At 49.4% G+C, this 17,200-nt stretch overlaps 1 protein-coding gene across 1 annotated transcript in view; it reads left to right on the top strand.

The window, feature by feature from the left end:
* The window catches only part of LRRC75A (leucine rich repeat containing 75A), a 95,589-nt gene that overhangs the window by 48,413 nt on the left and 29,976 nt on the right, over window positions 1-17,200 (top strand). The window contains exon 3 of the mRNA XM_069791304.1: window positions 10,040-10,152. Coding sequence (XP_069647405.1) covers window positions 10,040-10,152 — 113 coding nt within the window. The remainder of the gene's footprint in view (window positions 1-10,039; window positions 10,153-17,200) is intronic.

Here is a 17,200-nt window from a genome sequence, read left to right as displayed (position 1 = left end):
TGCCGACTTTCTCCCTCATTGAGTTTTATGCTGCTGTCAACCAGGACTCCACAAAATGTTAATTTTGCCGTGCTTGCTGCCAGAGCTGATGCTGTCTGCCCTGGCATGGTGTACATGCCATCTGCTAAGGGACACCTTCAGCTGCTGCTCCTGCCGGTCTGTCAGGCTTCTCCAATAACGTGGTGAAGACCAGAAGTGCTGCTTAGGCTACATGCTCTCAGCCTGGAGCTTGCAGCTAATCATGGCCGCAACCTTCAATTAGTCTTATGCAAAAATATTTTCAGTTTGGGGGCATGTTGTACAGTAGCTGGCGCTGTTATTCCTGTTCCTCCATACCTGGCCAGATTGCTGCAGGCCTGGGGTTTGAAATTGTACTGGATGGTTTGGTTGCTGGGTTTGGGTTTTGCCAGGTAACGGGATGAGTTTTCTGACCAGGAACGCTGATGAGAAGTGGTTCCTCTTAGTTCTTGCAAGATTTCAAAAATGTTCCTTCCTTTACAAAAGGGTTGCTTCTGGATGAGAAGTTTTACCTTCTGATAAGCTTTCATCAAAGTATAGTTTATTGCTTGATTCAAGACTGGTCCTTCTCCTCCTCAAAAAAAAAAAGCCATCTTTGCATATTATTTATACTTTTACCTCTGCCTGTCTTTAAGAGGGAATTTTTGATGGTAAAGCCTATCTCCTAGCAAAAAGAAGGAAGGGAGTAAGGTTTCCAGTATGAACAACATTCCTTATCCAAACAGCATCTGGAGCTGTTTGGTTGGTTTGCATTGTTTCTGTGCAACTTGTATGTCTATGCATTTCTATTTCTGTGCATCTTTTAACATACTCTCAGTAGAATTTCCCACAAACCACTTCCTAATATTTGAGATAGTTTTATACAAAACTACTCCTACATTAGGTGATTTGAAATAAGATATAGTACCTTATTTGATGCTAGGCTTTGACCATCTGTAAGCCCTGTTGAGTTCCCGTGGACCCACAACATTGCAGAACAGAAATGAGAGATTCATCCAAGGTGGAGATGCTCCTCTCCTGGCAGAGAGCCTCCAAGAAAGGGAACTGGCTGTACATGGTAATTTGACAGCTCTGCAAGGGCCTCGCTGGCTGTTCCCAGGTCCGTGACCCGAATCCTGCACCCCATGGACCCAGCTCCACCACCAAGTGCCCTTCTGCAGTGGGACATCAGGAGCTGGTTTGGTTTTGCTGTCTTTTCAAACCTCCTGCTGCTATGCGGATGGCTGGAGAGGGGACGTAAGCAGAGCTTGGGACGGACTCTGCAGTCAGCTCGCTGCTGGAGCCATGCTGAGAGAGGGATCACCAAGCCCAAATCTGAATTTCCCATGCCAAAAAAACGCATTTTTCCTGTAAGAAGCCAAATGCCTCTTCTCATATACGAGACCTTCATTCTCTTTCAGGACCAGCTGGTCTTTTCTTGGCCATTTCATAATGTGAATTAATTCTGGGGCACATCCTTCCCTTACAAAAGCCATCGGAGTGTCTCTGCTGCCAGTGAGTGCCCTAACCTTGAGCAGGGGAAGCACGGGTGGTGTTTGGCCCCATGGCTGCGTACCTGGGGAAACTCAGGAAAGATCAAGTGGATTAGCTCAGTTGCAGTGAACCCAGCTGGGAACAACCTCATTCTTATTAAAATGGCCTTTATTAAATTTGTTCTGTTTCTCCTCTAATTTGAATTAAAATGGCCTTGATTTATTTTCAAAAGAATTTCGGCACGGGGATATTGGGTGGTCAAATGGACCCATTTAAACCCCTATTGTCACTTTATTTGGATTTTGTTTTCCTCTGTGTGGACAAGATGTATCACTTAGATCCACCATGCCCGTATCTGCTTGCCTGGGCATCATCCACCTCATCAACCATTCCCCACACGCAGGGGTCTCTTCCCAGAGGAGCCTGAAACGATGGAAAGGGAATTGCAATATCCTTACGGTGGTATTTTAAGGACACCTCCCTGGAGAGCTCTTCCCTACAGCACAACGGGGATTTTTTTCCACGTGCATTTTCATGCCTTGCCCAAGGAACTCAATGACCGGCCAGCCATGCAGCAAGAGGAGTTTGTTGCTGGCGTGGGTGTTTGTTGCTGGCGTGGATTCTCCCTTGTCCACCTGGATGGGGTTGTAGGTAGGAGCAACCACCGAGTCTCCTGCGGTGGGATGATCACACACCAACCTGAGCGCTCGCTGCCGGCTGGGTGTTGGCATGTTTTGACCTTCGATGAGAGGGGAATGGGGGAGTTAAAGCCTTTCCTAATTCCTCGGCCCCTGGTCTTGCAGGAGGAGGACGGTTTGCTGGAGAAAACTCCGTAAGGGCTTCAAAAGGAAAGTCTGGCAATGGCTTGCTGGGGCTGGGGCTGGCTGCAGCGCAGATGTCTGCATGCAACAATAGGCTGCAATTTAGCCCCATGCTTTGAAAGCAAGGAGGGGAGGGGAAAAAAAAAGAAGAAAGGAAAGAAAAAAAGGAAAACCAGAAAGCCATTAGATGACTTCAGCTCTGCGTGACTACATCAAAAGGGAAGGCGTTGTAAATTCGGTTTCTATTAAACCCCGGGGCCCCGGCACCGGGGAGCAGGATGCCGTTCTGGTGCCAGAGGTTGGGGAAAGCCATTTCGGGGCTGCAGGAGCAGCTGCAGGTTTTGGGTGGGCAGACCTTTTTCCCGGCTGCTGCGTTGACCTGGGTTGTGGGGGAGGTTCCGCTGCTCTGCACTGGTGGATGGTGGACATGGCTTTCGCTTACTAATTGCCCAAGATGTGTCCCTGTGCCTTCTCTTGCCACCTTCCTAGCAGGTATTTGGAGGTCCTTGTGGCCCATCGGCTTTGGCACGTGTTAGGGATCTCCGGGCATGTGAAAGTTTTGTACATGGGGCCATTTCACAGTGCTGAGATAGCATTTCTTCTTCATTTTGTTGTCATCTTTTCCAAACCCCAAAGTCTCTCCCTACATCAGCGTGGGTTAGTGGGGCTTTGCTCTCCTGGGCTTCTTGCTAATTTGTAATAACTGAGGTGATGTATGTCAAAGCCATTGAAGATGATCTCTGCTAGGGCTTCCTAGAGCATCTCTCACTATTTTATGTCTTTAACTGTGTAGTAAGTCTGTTTACATTGTGAACATAGGGGTTTTTTCCTCACAACTGGTTGTTTTTGCTTGATGGTCCAAACTATTATCCTATTGTGCTAGCGGATCACTCCAGACAAATAAAACAAGGAGGAGGGTTTGGAAGGAAATCTATCATTCTCTGTATTTTCTGGGTATGAAATAGGTCATGTTTTAAGGGTCACCATCCACTGAACTGTATGGAAAGCAAACATCTTGGCTGAGGGGTCTCCACGCCAAATATTTCATATGCAGGGAATGGTGCTCCCAGGATGAGTGCAGTTTCTCTGGTCTGTGGCTGCAATGGTTTGTGCATGGACAGAGCTTTTTATGCATCAGAGTGGCAACTGCAAATCCTGCAGCATCTGGAGAGATGTTGCGAGTTTGAAAAGTTTTTTAGAAGAAACAGAAAAGGGAAAAAAAAAATTAATTTTTAATTAAGTCAAAATCATGATGTGGGAGGGCCAATATGGGACTTCTTGCATGTTAAGATTTGCAGGACAGCACCTTTTTATTTGCCCAGAGATTGATTGCGAGTGACAGAAATGTGGGACTGTGTAATAACATGAGAAAAAACCTGTCGCTTCCTCCAACACGAGACAATGGCTAATTGTTCTAATTTGGGTCAATCCCCTGCTGTGCTGCAGCAGGAATTCTTTACCAGGGCTCTTTAATCATTAATGTTGGCCTATTTTACACGATGTTTGGCCCTGGTGCAACCCCCCCAGGGCTCTGCACACCACCAGGGATTCTGCTGCTGGAGGAGGAGCGGGTGATTCATTTCTTAATGAAAACAAATTAATTTGCAATAACATCTTTATCACAAGGCTTTCATATGCTTTGTGTCCTCCTCCGAGCTCTCAGGCTGCTTCTTTCGGAGCAGCCCTGAAATTTGGTTTGTGAATACAAATCTTACCTCCTTGCATCGCCCAGGAGTCGTTGCTGCACGGTGATGCAAGGAGGGCAGGCAGTGACACCGTGGCTATTTATCCCCAGTGAAAACACGGTCCTGTTCGTCCCATGTTTGCTTTCCCATGGTGTCATCCCTCTGCTTCCAATCACCCCCCCCTCCCTCCGCCGGCGGAGCGGCGAGGAGCGCGTCCAAGGATCGCTCGTTCGTGGTTAAAGGTGGTGCACAGATGCTGGGCGATACCTCACGGGCAGGATCTGCCGTGGGGTGCCGAGAGAGGCCGAACGGTTTCTCTCCTACGCCGCAGGTTGAGACCATCAGTGAGAATAAAACAGATCCCCCTGCAGAAACCAGGGCAGGTTCAGCAGGACACAACGGGAGTGAGCCTGGCTCCCAGCCTTTACCTGCTCTCATTTATCCCTGGGGTTTAACTGATTCCCATTTCAAGCGCTGTTGCTCCATCCCCTTCATCCAGAGCTCTCCTTTTGGGGCTGGAGCCAGGGTCAGGAGCCTGGTGGTCTCCAGCATGTGCCTGGGGCACCCCCTCCGCCGCGGGGACAGACGGGGCTCGGCTTGTGCCGCTCCCCCTCATTTCCCAGTTGAACGAGATCCCCTTGGCACGGGGCTGGTTGCGGCTCGCAGATGGGGCATGTGCCATGAATCCCTCTCCCAGCTGAAATCTGTTAAGGGATTAATATCTCATGAATCTCTGGGCTCCTGCCGGCAGCGAGCAGCCCTCTCATTCTCCAGAGGGCTGGGGGCAGGCGAAGACGGAGGAGGAACGACGGGGAAAGGGGCCCTTTGCAGGGAAGAGCTTCTACTCGCAGCTTTCCTCCTCATCCCTCCTCTGTCCCGTGCTCAGCATCGTGCCTGATGGCCGGGAAGCGCGCTGGGTCTCTGCCAGCTTGGAGAGGATGCGGTGGAGTAAGAAGCCGAGACGTTGCCCAAAAACTGCTTCTCTGAGCTGATGCTTGCACCACCTGGGCTTGCTCTTTGCGGGCTCCATGAGTCTTGCTTGAGAGCCAGGGTGCTGCATAAATGTGCTCTGTCAGGCAAATCTTCTCCTCAAAGCTTTCCAGCTGAGCAGCCAAGATGAGTGACAAGGAAAGAGGGTGCTGTACAGCTTTCTTGCTCCTTGCAGAGAGGCTTTGCCCCCCGTTTGGGTGCTCCTCAAAGCAGTTTTGCTGCGTGCGTGGCACAGGTTTCTCTCCCTGTTGATGTAGGAGGTGTACGGGCGTGCACAAGACCACAGCATGGAGAGCTTTTGCAAACTCATAGATGTTTCCAGATGTGTAGCTGATGGATCTGAAGGGAGCTCAGGTGAGGGCTCATCACCAGCATCTTACCAGCATTTGTCAGCTGGCCTGTGAGTGTAGGGCTAAGAGAAAGGACATATGCCAGCTCTGTGAAATGCGCTTTTTCCTGACAGCATCGTCAGCTGGGAAAGCTGAACTCTGTGTGGTCTGTCCCATCTCCCCAACCCTGAGATGCTTTGCAGTTTTCCTCCCAGAGCTTGGAAACCAGAATAACGAATGCACGTTCCCACGCACGTGCACCGTGAATGCCTGATGCTAGAAGGGACCAGGTCTTCCATGGTATCGCTGGTGATGCTTTTGCTAGAGATTCATCCCTGTGTGTTTTTTCAGGAATGATTATTGCTGCAGTTTGGTTCTGGTGGTAAGATAATATGCTTAGTGAAAATGGCAGCTCTCGTTGTATATGTCTTGTGCTTGATTATTGTCCTTTCTACGGAAAGGGCACAATAGTGTTTGCCAAAACCCAGTGCTGTGGGTTTCAGTTTCTGCAGGTTGAGGTAAGTCTGCCTTGCCACTCATGCACCCTCTGACCACAAAAAAACCCCAGCCTTATATTGACCTTACGTAAGTGATGTGATATAGACTGATGTAGGTGGGGCAGGGAGACCTTTTGGCCATTGCTTTTGGTTTTGTGGGAAATGATTAATCACTGGAAGCAGCAAGGGAGGACGGCGGCAGCACCTGCCTGCCCGATGGAGTTTGTGTCTTCTCTTGCATCGTGCCCGAGGATGCTGATGGTACAGAGCAGAGAGGAGTGTGCTGGATGGAGAGCAGGCACGTTACCCTGCATCAGATTCAGCGTCATGGTGTCATGCTGGCACGGCATCAGGAAGCCTACGGCTGCCGACGGGGATAGTGCTCAGCATCATCGCTCCTGCCGGTGTAATACACTATCCCCCGGCTGTCCTGGCAGCCCCGCATGCAGTGCTCTCCCTGTTTGCTGGGCAGTGAGGTTAAAACTTTGTCAACATGAGCAAGCTGGGCTGATTTTTTTAAGCTGACTCAGTTTTCTAATAAGCTCTTGGGCTCAGTCCCACCAGGGTGTGCGTCAGCTTCAATTATTTCCTGATAGACTTGGATCATAAACAGCGAAAAAGCCTTTGTTTAGACCGTAAGACGAGCGTCCAGCTCTGCCTTTGGCACCGCATCGGCTAAATCCCTTCTTCTGCGCGCGTGTTTTGTGCGACCCGGGACAGCTTTTGTACGCCGGGGCTCAGGCTTGGGGCTGCTCTGGAGCCTCCCCCAAAGCTCTCGGGAGGAATTGCAGAGGTTTTAGGAAGGTACCTAAAAGACATGGGTTCCTGAAGCAGAGAGGTTTGCGTCTCACCCATGGGCAGATGAGAATGAGATGTGCAGAAGCAAGGATCCTGACCCCAAAATAGCATGTCTCATGAAGGCTCTGAAATGGGCTGTTTGTTTATCCCAGTGCTAAACTGGGGTATTTATCTACAGACCACTACAGAGCAGTGTGGAAAAGACCATAGTTTTGTGGCTGGCTTATACCCTCGTACGGTACCCAGACCAGAAGGAGATGCATGAGATGTTGTGTGCAGAAGTCATGTTCTCTAAATCACATTTTAAAACCCCAAAATAGAAGTAGCCCAGTACCGGCAGGGCTTCTGAGTCGAGCTTGCTTGTGAAGAAAAAAGGGCTGAAGGAGTGGCCTGGTGGGATGACCATGTGAAGGATGAGCTGGCTGTGGCCACCGATGTAGAGAGATAAGGATTAAAATACGCTTTGCCCTGCTCTGGCATCTTTCTTTGGAGCCCTCGATGTGCTGTATCGGTGTTGATGGACGAATTGCTGGGTTGTGTTGAGGAGGTTTCTTTGGGCTGAATTTCTCCGAAAGTGGCTTGATGTGAAGTTCAGGTCTGAGCTTCCACCAACCATCGGGACACACCGCTCAGGAGGTCTGGCAGCCGCGCACCAAGGGCCGGCGGGAGCACGCTGCTTGGGGAAAAAAATCACTTACTGGAGAGAGAAGGTGGTCGTGCCACATTTGTACCAGCAAAAACTTGTTTCCTTTACTTTCTCAGCTTTTTTGCCACATGCCTCTTGTGAATCGTTTCACTTCCCTGGCAGTTTAGTTGTTGGGATAATACTAGAGACAATTTCAGTTGTCTCTTTCAGGATTATATTGGAGGCAATTTGCAGCGCTGAATTGCAACACGGTGGCTGCTTACTCCACAGCATTTTAGCACGTTGTTTACTTTTTAACAAGAGTTTTTCCACATGATGCATTGAGGGCTCAGAGATGGAAACCCCCGCACAGCGCTGAGGGTGGACGCTTATTTCAGGGGCTGTTGCAATGCTTTGCAAGGGTAACAGCTGAAAAAAATAGATTTAATGAAAGCTGATAGCACCAGGCAGCTTGCTGTGGATGTTACACAAAGGTAAAAAAAATACGATAGGTGTCAAAATTCATGGTGTTTTCTTCTCGCATTAGGGATGCCAGTTACACAGTGAGGAAGGTGTTGCTGGCAGAGAGCAAATGGAGAGCAGTTAGAGGAAGCAGTGTATGCTGTTGCCTTCCCAAAATCTTTTGAGGCTTTGATTAAAGAATTGCTGCAATGTGTTTCCAGAGCTTCCAGTGGAAAACATGAAATAAAACCTTCTCTTTTATTATTTTTTCTGTGCTAATTTGACAGGCTGAGCTTCCTAGGGTTCATCCATCCCCAAGCCTAGAGTGGTAGCTATTTCTTGCCGCAGGGTCGCCAGCGGGAGGGGAGATTTTGGCATGCCTGAGGTTTAGCATAGACTGACGTCCCATTGAAATTTGCGGGATTAAAACCCTTCTTTCAAGTCAAGCGTGGTGATAAATGAGGTGTTGAAAAGTATGGGTTTAAGTATGCTGTTAAACCCATATTTCCTTCCCCGCAAACTGGGAAGCAGAAGGTACGGCCGTCAAACGCTTGCGACGCTCAGATGTGAAACGGCTCTTGACTTGCGCTGTTTCCAGCTTGTGCTGACATGGTGTTCTCCATACACCGTGCCCTGCCACTATCTGTAGATCTTGAGTTTTTCTACCTGAGCTGCCAAAATCACCTGTCACTGCGTGCCCGATGGAGGGGGCGAGTGCTGGTGCCGTCGCTTTGCTGCCGGTTAGCACAGCTGGAGCTGGGCGAGCATTGCTCCTGAATTGAATCAGCTTTTGATTAATGGTAGTCACCGCGTAGGCACCTTGATATGTCTGGGAATAAACTACCCCAATTTCTGTCAAGGCTTTGTGTCTTGCAGACTGGATTGAACAGAGAAGCTAAAGACCCACAAGTCCTACCCTGGTATTTCTGCTCCAGCAATCTGCAGATATGCCCTTTCTGTCCTGGTTTTGTGGTTTGTTTTTTTTTACCCTGCCAAAATCTGCTGTAATTGTTTCCCTGCACACCCAGAGGTGATTTGTCAAAATCTCTATTGCTCCTTAGTTGATTCAATATTTATAATGTCTTTATAAGGCCGGTCCCGCTCTGCTGACTTGGAGGTGAGGTGGGAGAATACATTGCATAAATTAGGCTGCACAAAACGTGAGGCTCGCAGCTTCGTCGGGGCACTCGGGCTCAAAGGGAGGACGTGAAGGCAGCAGTAATTGGGTGTCCAGGCAGAGAAGATGCAGCATCTTCCTCAGCATCCCTTCCCAGCTCATCCCTGCACACAGCAAAATCCTGAGCAATCAGTGTGAATGAAGAGCAGTGGTGAGCTGAGCCCAGGCTGATTGCTTATTTTAGGGCTTCCTATTCGGTTTCTGTGTCTTCTCTAAGATGCTTCATGATGCAGCAATTTCATAAAACCAGGCAGATGCCACAAATTGTCACATCTTGATTATTTTTTTTATCATTATTATTCTTTAGGTCAGGTTAATCTCTGCTTGTGACCTATCAAAGAGCAAGCCAGGCAGGGCAGACAGGTGGTTTACATTATTGGGTGTCATATTATGCCTCTAGTATATAAAGATCTTGAAATGAAACATGACTGAACAGTCCAGATAACTGGTATTCGTGTTTTATTTTTAGGAACCAAAATTTCTAGAACAAATTCTTAGAAACTTTCAGAGTTAAAGGTTGTCCAAGCCACTGTCCTTTTGGGTGGGAATTTTCATCAGAATTGGGAACTCTGCCAAAATCCCCGTTTTCCTCGAAGCTGCTTTTTTTCCTAATAAATAGATGTTTTGAGAGTTTCTGATGAGCACTGTTCCCAAGATCTCCATCAGCTCACAAAGCCTCTTAGCGTTTGCTCTTCTGTAAAGCAGTTTTGACGGTAATGGATGGGTTGTTTGGTTTATTTAATCAATCTCTGTAAAACTTTAGTGCTGAAAGCTATTATGTAGCGTCAAATGATAACGGTGCTGCTGCTGCACGAACTGCGAAGAGACAACCCTGCCACGTGGATCCCCTGAACTCCAGCACAGCACCCAAGAAGGGACCTCGTCATCCTTAACCAGGCAGGACTTGTGCACCCCTGCGTTCATTCTCCAGCAGCAATTTCCACGGGTGTGCAAGACGGGGTTGGCCTTTGGTGAAATGCCCCGGCCTTGCAGCACCTTAGCGATCGGTGGGGTTTCTTTTTCCCCCTTCCTATGCAATTTTTAGCGTAGTCCCTTATGGCTTGCCGGCACCTAGCAGGGAGCCGCTCTGGGGTCGGAGCATCCTGTGGGTGTGATGGCAATGCTGCAGACGCCTGACCTGGCATCCCTCCCTTGTCTTTGCAGGAGGGGGACTCCCTCGGGGCCATGGAGAAGCTTTGCCGGCAGCTCACCTACCACCTCAGCCCCCATTCGCAGTGGAGACGCCAGGGCATCATGAAGAGGAAGCCGCAGTCCTGGTGAGTCAGCTTTTGAAAGCCTCCGTCACCCCGGTGGGTCACTGTCCCCTTCTCGGTTCTTGCACCCTTGGGGCCACCTGCAGGCTCAGGAGAGCAGGAAAGGGGTTTTTCCACAATGCTTTTGGCTGTGGTGTGCAAACGTGGGTGCCGGTGGGAGCTGCCTGTTGCACACGTGCAGCAACAGGAGGAACAAATCCACCGCGATGAAGGAAAGTGCTTAAAACCATTAGTCAGGGCTGTGAGGGAACCAAGAGGTCAAAACCTTCTTAGCTTGCCACAAGCTCCAAAATCTTCAGTTGTCTCCAATCTCACCAGCATTTCCCCCATACATGGTTGTGTTATCAGGTTGCTCTATGCTCACCCAGAGGTGTTTCCCTCCTTTTCCATTTTCCTTTCCCCATTACATCCCGGTTGCAGAGGAGAGCAGCGCGGTAGTGCCCAGGGAGGGGGAACCGGCTGGAAAACTTGAACCATCCATCCTCCAAACATCCCCACGCTGGGCATTGGAGAGCAGGAGACAAACTGCTCCAAAACATCCTAATTAGCTGGTAATTAATGTACAGGCATGTGTCACCATGCACACCGTGGCTTGCAGCGTGTTTGCATGAAGAGAACTGTTGGATTAAAAATAGGGAGTGAATGATCCCAGTCCTCCCCTTGCCTGGGTCCTCAGCAAAGCATCCCGGCTGCCGACATCCTGGATCCACGGAGCTGAAAACCCTGTGGATGAGGCTGATGGGAACGGAAAGGGCTCCTTGTTTTCTATGATGTTATGCATTATATATTTATTATTTTTGTTCAAGGAAGTGAGAAGTACAAAAGAAGCCGCAATCTGGCAGAGTCAGGATTTGTATCCAGGTGCTGGCTCACGGCCCCAAGAGAGTTTTGGTTCCTGTCATAGTAGATGCTATTTGTAGCCATTTGTAGCCATAGTGGAGACTAATCCAGTGAAAAAACTTAGTCTAAAAAGAGAAGAAGAGAGAAGGAAAACAGACCCAGGAGGAAAACAGACACAAGGGAATAAAGAATTGCATGGCCAAATAGGATTAGGACTATGTCTCCTGGAGATCTGTCTCAGCATCCTTGCACCCTGTTGTCAAATGTGGAGAAACGCCTCCATTTCATTAGCAATGGTAACCGTACTTCTGTGTGTTGAGCGTTTTTAAGGTTGTATTGATGACTATAATTTGCTCTTTTCCGTAAAGCGGCACAAATAGAGGGAGCACGTTGGGTCTCCTTGCTGCAAAGCTGTACTCCACGGGCTGGGCTCAGCACACAGGGCTGGGTAATGACCTGGGAGGTCAGTTACCCTCGTGGGTTTTTTTCTTAATTAGCATAGGAAATGCACACCCCTTGTCATCCCATCAGGGCATTATTAAAGTTACGCTGATGTGGCAGTGAGGAGCTCTTTACAGCCCAAAAGACAAGAAATTCTGGAAAATGAAAAAATTTAAAGCAAAGTGCTTTGTGCCACTCTGTCTTTAATTACCAATCCCTGTCCTTAATTATCAGCTTGGAGCGGTTGTGTGAGTGCGTCCGCATGCCAGAGATTTGCGAGGCTTTATCTTACAAGCCTGCTGTAACGCTTGCCTTTCCTTGGAAGAGCCGGGAAATAGCTGAGGTTTTTCATGGTTTTAATAGCAGGGGTGAGGTTTCGGCCGTAAACGAGCCCTGACCGCACAGCAACGACCCTGGGGCTGCTGGCTCTGCCCCGGTGAGGGTTTGTAGGATGGGATTTGCCTGGGTTTCTGGTTTAGATGCTCATTTAGGAAGCGGCTGTGAGTTGAAGCTAACCCTTTGCTAGAAGTTAAAGTCAACCCTTTGCTAAGGTCTAAATGCCATAATATAGAGAACATGTGGAGAATAGAGAGAACGTCTGTCTTGTCTGCCCTGTGCTTGAACACCCACTGCTTTATTTATGCGTCAGCAATTACCCCGTTAGGGATGCTTCTGATTTCGCCTGCCTGTTAGTTGATAGGGAATTCCTTCCACAACCAACAGCCAGCGGGTGTTTCCCCAGAGCCCCTTGCTCTGGGTTGGGGTTTGCAAGCGCCCTCTGATGCCTCCAAGGGAGTAATGGGGTCTTGTTCCCAGGTGTTGGCGATGGCTCGACCCAGCCCTGCTGTCAGATGTTGCAGGAACTTTCAAATACTATGTTTCCACCCTTTTTTGTGTGTCTGTTGGCCATCCACAACCCATCAGTGCTCTGGCTCTAATGACCAGGGAGCTACAGAGCCCCTCTTTGCATTGGTCTCTTTGCAGGGAAGAGCTTCAGCTTGGTGTGGTGATAGAAGAGGGACTTTGGTTGGTGGAGTAGGAGAGAACAGGCCCATTTTATCAGAAATAAAAATGAAGCCTGTGGGAATACTTTCCCAGCTCTTTCTGTAGCTGGTTTTATCGTGCTGCATCTTGTACCGTTCCTTTGCTTGGCTGGTTGCTATTCGTTTAGAAACTAAACAGAGCCGATAAATCAAGCAATTCCTGAGTTTTCTTCAAAGTTCCCATTCTTCCTGTTCCTCTCCCTCCTTGTGTGCCAGTTTTTGGGGAGACTGACTGTGCCCCCATGGAGAAGGTGTTTGGTAAGTAGCTATGGACAATCCTTGTAATTAGGATAAGGTTTATTTTGATTTATTGGAGGCTACCCTTGTAAAATCCCCGTTTGTGCACGCACAGAAGCAGTGCAACCCGGCACCTGGGAAGTCTGGGACTTGTGCTGTGGGATCGCACCAGTCTGTGGATTAACTGCTCCTGTTAGAGCCCGGGGCTCACTTGATATCTCTCCTGGATGTTCAGAGATAACTCCTCGGTGGCCCCCTGCACTACGCAGCCAGCGGCTGGTCTGGGGCAGAGCTCAGGTGTTAAGAGCTGTCTTTCTAAAAGGAAAGGCTCTGTCCTTGTTTTTGGGTTAAATTCATAACCGTGACAACAGGCCTTTGGTTATAGCATGGACAAAGCGCAGGGGGCTCTGGCAATATTTTCAGTCATGGGTTATTAACGGAAAAGCATTGGAAAACGCACTGTGAGCGCGTGCTGTTGTGTTGCAATAGTGATTTAAGAGGTATGAATTATTCACAAAAAGTGCAGCGATCAGCCCACGAGCCTGCCTGCACTGCGGGTGGCCCTGAAAGCAGGTTCACAGGTGCCTTGCAAGCCTTCGCCCCCTCTGCCAAGGCTCTTCCTTGGGGGGTTGAAAATTAAAGCCGAAAGCTTGGGCAGCACAGATGAAGCCTCGCTCACAGCAGGGGGGTTGATTGTTCAAAGCCTGTTTTATCCTGCCTGTCGTGGTGATATCAGTCATGTATGGGGCACAAGTCTCCTCTTATCACCTTTTTATCCCTCCAAAATCCTTCAAGCTTCCCTGGAATTACTCGTGATTTGCAACGAGGTCGGTAAAGTCCGAGGAAAGCCCACGGCGGTGCCCACAGCATGGCATACGATGGTTCCTCTTGACGGGAGGTTATAGGCAGAAAGAGGTGCCTGCTCGGGGGGCTTCGGGGCCCTAAAACTGGGGTGTCCTCCTGAGAGCTATATGTGAGTCCGGCCGCCTCGAGGAAATGACGAGGTGTGAGAAATTGCCTTCCTTAGAGGTCTGCAGAGGAAAACGTGTCTCCTGCTGGGACGAGATGCACGCGTGAACCCCGCTCGCCAGGACGAGCCCCAAGGCTGCTCTTCCTGCCACTCCTGGCCCCGGCTTGGGAAAACAAGACAGGGGCTGCTGCAGAGGAGATGATGGATTTTCCTTTCCTTCCTCTCCTTCTCCCTGCAGTACCGACCTTGTAACGTCTGCAGGCTGCGCCATGCGAATGACGCTTTCTTAAGCCATTTCTTCTTTTTCTTCGCTCGCTTTCTTTCTTTGCTCTTTCTTTTCATTTTCTTTCTTTCTTGTTGGAGAGGAAGTCTTCTGACTCTCCTGCAAGACAACTTTGGGGTCAGAAAGGGACAATTTGGAGCCATCCCCTGTCCTGTGTTGCAACCTGCCTGGAGGATCCATCCGCAGGAAGCGTGTAACCTTTGGATGTGGAAATCTGGTCTTTTGTCTCCTGCACGGTGATTCTTGACCTTGTAATGAGTATTTTGGCTTTGTCCCTGGTTCCCTGCTGATAATTAGGGATTGCAGCACAACGGCAGGGGTGGTGGAACCTGTCACGGAGAACTCCCAGTCCAGAGCTGTGGAATTACTCGAAAATACTTTGTTAATTAGAAATCCGTATCTTTGGGATGCATTGTGCTCCTGGGTCCCATCTGCCAGAGACACGCTCGTTAGAGCACTGGCTCGTAACAAGCAGAAACACACACATCGTAATCTGTGCCGTGGCTTCATTAAGAGGCATCATTTCTTCAGGCTCACAGCTGCGCCCATCTCCCGATGCTCCGCAGTCCCCTGTGCCCTGCAGCTGGCTTAGACATGTTGGAAGGGGTTGGGAAGGAATCGGAATTTAATTATCCTTACGATCGGGAGCGGTGGGGAGTGCACTTGTAGGAGATAGATGCATTAGTGCAACTTTGTTGCCTCCCTTTGATTAAAAGGTTTCCCCAGTTGTGGGATCAAGGGGGTCTCGGACACTAGTGGGATGTTTCTCTCTTCTTGCTCAGGGCTAGCGAAGGGGTGGTGGCCTCTGCGTGTCACTGTATTGCCACCTCCTCGGATGCCCACAGTCAAATTTTTAGTGGGATAGCATCCATTCTTCGCTGTTGGCCTTTCCATTGGGTAGTGGGGGATGTAGCCACAAAGAGTGGTGTGGATCAGTCCCTCCTGGACCAGCCCGTCCTGGGGCCCCCCGGTACCTCTGCCGAGGTCTCGCCGGCACGGTGAGCGAGAGCCCCGCACATGGGCGCAGCTCGACCGAGCGCTGAGCAAAGCCAAATAGCTGTAATTGGTCTCACCAGAAATGCGGCAAAATAATTACGAGGGAAAATTGCTTTTCTTTATTCCGCAACTGCTGTATTCGTTACAGGTGATAATGGGAAGCAGAACAGCCGGAGGAGGAGGATGGGGACAAATGATAGAGAGAACCGGAGCTGATTTTTTTGGTCGGTCATGCTACGGCCAGACAGCCTGCCGCGTAGGCAGAGGGGGAGACTAGCGCTTTCCATTTCCATCTCACCCCAGGCATCACGTTCAGCCTGTGTGTGCACAGAAAGAGCTAAATCGAGGGAGAAGCTCTCAGCATTGGCTGCCCTATGCTGCCTGGCACCAGAGCACCCAAACCTGTGCCAAAAGACCTTATTTTTTTTGCATATTATAAATCTGTCTGTCTCTCACTTGCTGTCTCCCTCTCCGTGCCTCGCACTGAATTGCATATATTTATATTAAACATCCAGGATGAAAATCAGCATTTTGCCTGATAGGGTAGCCAATAGCAGGAGGATGAAACCAGCCTGCTAAAGTAATTTGTACATCTCTGGCTTTGCCTAGGGACACGATTACAGTCCAGCATTTAACTAGCAAGTGTTGAATTAGATCCTGGAATCTCCCTGCTCCTCCTGCTGCCAAAGCGCTTGCCTTCAGCATCACAAAAGCAAAACTGGTAATCAAAGCTCCGCGCGCCCGTAATTGCTTTGGAGCACGGGCTTGTGTGCTTCGTGGGGAGGGAGGAGGTGTTTCCCAAGGGAAACGGCCTCCCTGGCTTTGCTGTGTCTTTCCCATCCCCGGCGAGTCGTGGCTGGTGCGTTCGCTTTGGTTGCTGCCCGTGTTGCTGCTGTGCACAGGAGTGATAGCGATGAGCCAGGGATGCACCAGGGAGGGGATGTGGGCAGCATGTGAAGCAATATCGATTATTCATATCGTAACTCCAAATCTAGCCCTATTTTACATCAGGTAAAACCCTTTTTCACACACAGTTCCTGTTGATGCCACTGGAGTGCGAGGCATGGAAGAATTTAGGGTGAAGCAGCTCAGTTTGAGAGCGCTGGAATTAAATGGAGTCAGTCTGGACCTAAATTCGTGGATTTTTTAACTCTGCTGTTGCTCTGCGATAAGCAGAGAAACCCCCAAAAAGAAGCCCATGCCTGCCCTGAGGCTGGTACAGAGCTTACGGGGGTTGTCCACACCAGGGTGAGCCAACGTGACACTTTCTTCACTTCCTAAAACCATTTGATGTCTCAGAGCTCCTGGTACTTGCTCATGCAAATCCTCCCTGCAGTGCTGGTACATGTGAAGAGCAAGGATCTGATTTTTTTTTTTTTTTTCTCAGTTCACATGGGTTTTTTGGGTGGTTTTGCTTAGCTCCAGCCAACTCTCTTTCCTTTGCCACTTGTCCTTTTTGCTGGTGGAGGGGCCAGCCTGGATGCCGGGTTCGGACACGATGCAGATGTGGGCAGCAGCTGGGAGCATTTAGCACAGCACAAGGGTGAGGGGAATGTCAGCCCTGGTATGAGATCTGCTCCACAGCCAAACCAAGAATGCGCCCGATGAGGATTCGCAGGAAAAGGGGCTGTTTGCTGTTTTTCTGTGCAGGGAGCGCTGCAGAGCGGCTGGCTGACTTTCCCACAGCCGTGCATGAGCAAATACCGGCTCATTCCTATGGCTGATGGAGAATCTTAATTATTTCCCAAGTTTTTATGTAAATCGTGCCCACAGTTGGTCTAAACAAGGTCTTAAAAAAGGACAACATTCTTTGCTGGCTCTGGTAACACCAGGAATATAATTTATCTGTATTTTTTTTTCTAAATCCAAGAGTTGCCCTTCTTTGAGATGTACATGCTGGTATGGAAACCAGCTCTGCCTGCATGTTGCCTGCTGCATGTGGGTACTGTGCATGCAGGGCATAGTTTCATAGGATTTTTCATATTTAGCTTGTCAACACGGATCACTTGAATCACAGATCACACTATGGGCCAAATTCTGTAGTGATAATGCAAACACAACTTCTGTAGGTACCCAGCTAGGGTAGGGAGTTTTGGTTATGGGCTGCGGAACAGATACATACCTTTATCCAGCTGAATTTCTTGGTGAAATGGAGATGTCGTTACCTGCCTGTTAACACCATCCATCCTCCCGATAAAAGAAGTGGACACAGTTGCTCTGCGCTGCCCAACCTGGGGCTCC

Source organism: Haliaeetus albicilla, chromosome 9 (assembly GCF_947461875.1).
Source record: "Haliaeetus albicilla chromosome 9, bHalAlb1.1, whole genome shotgun sequence".
Taxonomy (NCBI): domain Eukaryota; kingdom Metazoa; phylum Chordata; class Aves; order Accipitriformes; family Accipitridae; genus Haliaeetus; species Haliaeetus albicilla.
The sequence above is the reverse complement of the archived record's forward strand: the minus strand, read 5'-3'. Positions and strand labels throughout refer to the sequence as shown.